The 2881-nt window shown below is 57.6% G+C and overlaps 1 protein-coding gene across 1 annotated transcript in view; it reads left to right on the forward strand.

Annotated features, from left to right (window-relative positions):
- The window catches only part of IGSF5 (immunoglobulin superfamily, member 5), a 27595-nt gene that overhangs the window by 20505 nt on the left and 4209 nt on the right, over positions 1–2881 (forward strand). Inside the window, exons 6-8 of the mRNA XM_012730952.1 lie at positions 831–977; positions 1091–1231; positions 2685–2709. Coding sequence (XP_012586406.1) covers positions 831–977; positions 1091–1231; positions 2685–2709 — 313 coding nt within the window. The remainder of the gene's footprint in view (positions 1–830; positions 978–1090; positions 1232–2684; positions 2710–2881) is intronic.

Here is a 2881-nt window from a genome sequence, read left to right on the forward strand (position 1 = left end):
GCCACCAGGGAGGGCCCACAAGGACAGTTTTTTAACTATAACTTCTGGTTCCAAAGTGCTGGAAAGCCTTAGATTTAAAAGCAGCCCTATCATTTCCACAGGAAGCCTTGGCTTCAGCCTCTTCTAAAGCCAAGCATCTAACAGCACAGCAGCAGGTACTGCGAGACGCTGCCAGGCACGCAGGGTTGAGCGGCAGCCTTGATCCAATAGCAGCTCCCACTCAGACAGATGAACTTGGGTGTCCATGGTTCTGCTTTGCTGGGTCCAGCATGAGACATGAGGGGCAGCGGGCTCTCTCTCCCGAGCGTGCTCACCAGGCGCTGGCTGTGCAGCGACCTCTGAGGGTCGCTCCCACGAGGGCAGCGTCCTGCATCTGTGCACACTGAGCTGGACGCTTCGCCAGTGGACGGAGGTGCTCAGTACTTAATTCTGCATAATTTTAATTGACTTAAATGTGGCTTTGGATAAGCACATGGCAACGGGCCTGCTGGCGAGACGTGGCTGTCCAGCCTCAGAGGCCTTTCCCTCTCGTCCCTCCTCCCCAGCTCCTTTCCTGCTCACTGAGTCCTTCTCTCCCGCAGCTCCTGGGTCAGGCAGTCAACAGGGCAGAGGAGACCGGGTGGGAGGGGGCAGGGGTGGCCGCAAAGAGCCTGGAAAATCAGCCAGTGGATGAGACACGAGCCGTGCGTGTGGGGTGGGGAGGAGGAGTGACCCCTTCTAAGTTCCGGTGGTTTCCTCAGCTGGTCTGTCTGCCTTTCCGACCCCGGCCTCCCCCGGGTGGGGACGTGGAGGCGAGACCTGGTTTCGCTGGTGCCGTAACTGCCCACCAGCGTCCCAAGCGCAGGGCGTGGAGCCTGGCCATGACTTCGCGGCCTCAGAGGCCTGCCGCCGGCGGCCTTGTCTGCCTCCTGGAGTGCCAGCGGTCGCAGTCAGGGGACCCCTGGACCGTGTCACGGGCCAGGCATTCACTGGCAGCAGTAAGCTGTGACGGAATGTTCTGGAGGGACCGGCCCGGGCACCAGCTCCAGGCGCGGGACTCGGGGGCTGAGGGCGCGGGGCGGCGTGGCCACGGGGTCCCCTCTCCTCACAGGCGGCCCGGCGGAGCCACACGTCTCGCTGCCCATCTGGGCCATCGCCCTGCTGGCGGCCTCCCTGTCGCTGCTGCTGATTCTGGTGATCGTCCTGATGAGCGTGCTCTGCTGCTGTCGCGGCTCCAGGAGGGAGAAGAAAGGTAATTTTCCTGGTTCGCGGAGGCTCACGGTCCCTATTTCCAAACTCCGTAGAAGCGGGTGAGGGTCTTCCACGCTTGCGCAAGATGCGTTTGTGTTCAGCGTCTTCAGCGTTTTCAGAGGAAATGGGTGAAATTCATAGCAGGAGGCTTTCCTTTTTTTTTTTTTTTTTAAAAAGTTTTATTTGTGCACACAGAACTGGGGTACAGGACAGAGGTGCGGGAGGTGAGAGGACTCCCCAGAAACAGAGTGGGGAGCAGAACAGGCCAAGTGATGAGGTACACTGCTGAGGGGAGCAGCGGGCGGGTCAGGAGAGGTCTGCCGCCCCCTGTGGTCACCTCTGGGGCAGGCGGGAATCGAACTCATGCGGAAGTGGCTTTAGCTTCTCAGTGCTGCGCTTTACCCGCTGCGCCCCCAAGGAGGGACGAAGGAGGTTTTCTTAAGCAAGGAAGCCATTCCTCTGTCCCCTGCCCCGAAACCTTTGCCAGGGTGATGGGGTGTGCCTCCGCCCCCGGCCAGCACCCCATTTTGTAGATTTCCAAAGCCCCTCCAGCCGGTCCACGTGGATATAATGGGTGAAAGCCAAACAAGATCTTCTGTAAACAAATTAGTATAAACAAAATAAAAGAAAAAGACACATTTCTCCCCAGTGAGGTCCCGTGACAATCGTTTCCATAGTAAAAACACAGTAAAAACGTTTTTCTGAAGGTGTCCCTGGCGCTGTTTCACTGGTGCCGGACAGTGCTCAGGCCTCCCTGGTCAACCAGGGTTGTAGCTTCTAGAGCAGGGCCTAGGGGCCCCTTGGCAAACCAGCCCCTCTGGGGACGCTCGTGACCGCCCCCAAAGGTCTCTCTCCTTCCCTTCTTGTTGATTGCTGCCAAGATTCCACCTGGGGGTGAGTGGGCAGGTGCTGTCAGAACTGAGTGAGTGAGAAATCTACGAAGTAAGGAAAACAGTATTGTTAGGTCTCAGGAGCAGTGCGATGGTCAGAGCCTGGCAGGAGAGCAGAGCCGTGGGCCTGGGCTGGGGCTGGCTGGGGTGCTGCCCTCCCAGGTGTGCGCCGATTCAGACAGCTGAGGCACGTTCGGGGGTGGGTGTGACAAGTAAACTGATCATTCTGCCACCTTCTGATGGAAATGTATCCTTGAATGAGAGGAGACAAAGCATTTAGTCCCTGCCCGTGAGATGCGGGAAGGGTAGTGCTAACGCCCTCCCGTTGGTCTGTTTAGATTATGGTAATGGCAGCTGCCACCCCTTAGGCTGATAAGGGACTGAATGAGCCGACACCCTGCATCTGGCCCCGGCCAGCTCTGGGCGTCTGGCCTGCGAGGTCACGGATGTCACACGCTCAGGGTGTGAGCGGTGAAACGGTCCGTCACACCGGTGAGTGAGATTTTGTTTTCAAGATTACCCTCCTGATTTTGCTTATGTGGTTGTTTTTTTTTTTTTTTCCAGAATCGAGCTATGAAAGAGAAATAAGGTAAGCATGAAGGCCCATCTGTTTTCTGAATCCAAAATCAACAACAGCAACGATAACCCCACAGTCACACCCACACCCACACCTGCACACACCCACCCACACCCACAGTCTCACACACACCCACCACCCCCACCCCCTCTCACCCACAGCATGCACGCCCACCTGACCACGG

The sequence above is a fragment of the Condylura cristata genome, unplaced genomic scaffold (genome assembly GCF_000260355.1).
Source record: "Condylura cristata isolate star-nosed mole 26May11 unplaced genomic scaffold, ConCri1.0 scaffold00003, whole genome shotgun sequence".
Lineage (NCBI taxonomy): Eukaryota > Metazoa > Chordata > Mammalia > Eulipotyphla > Talpidae > Condylura > Condylura cristata.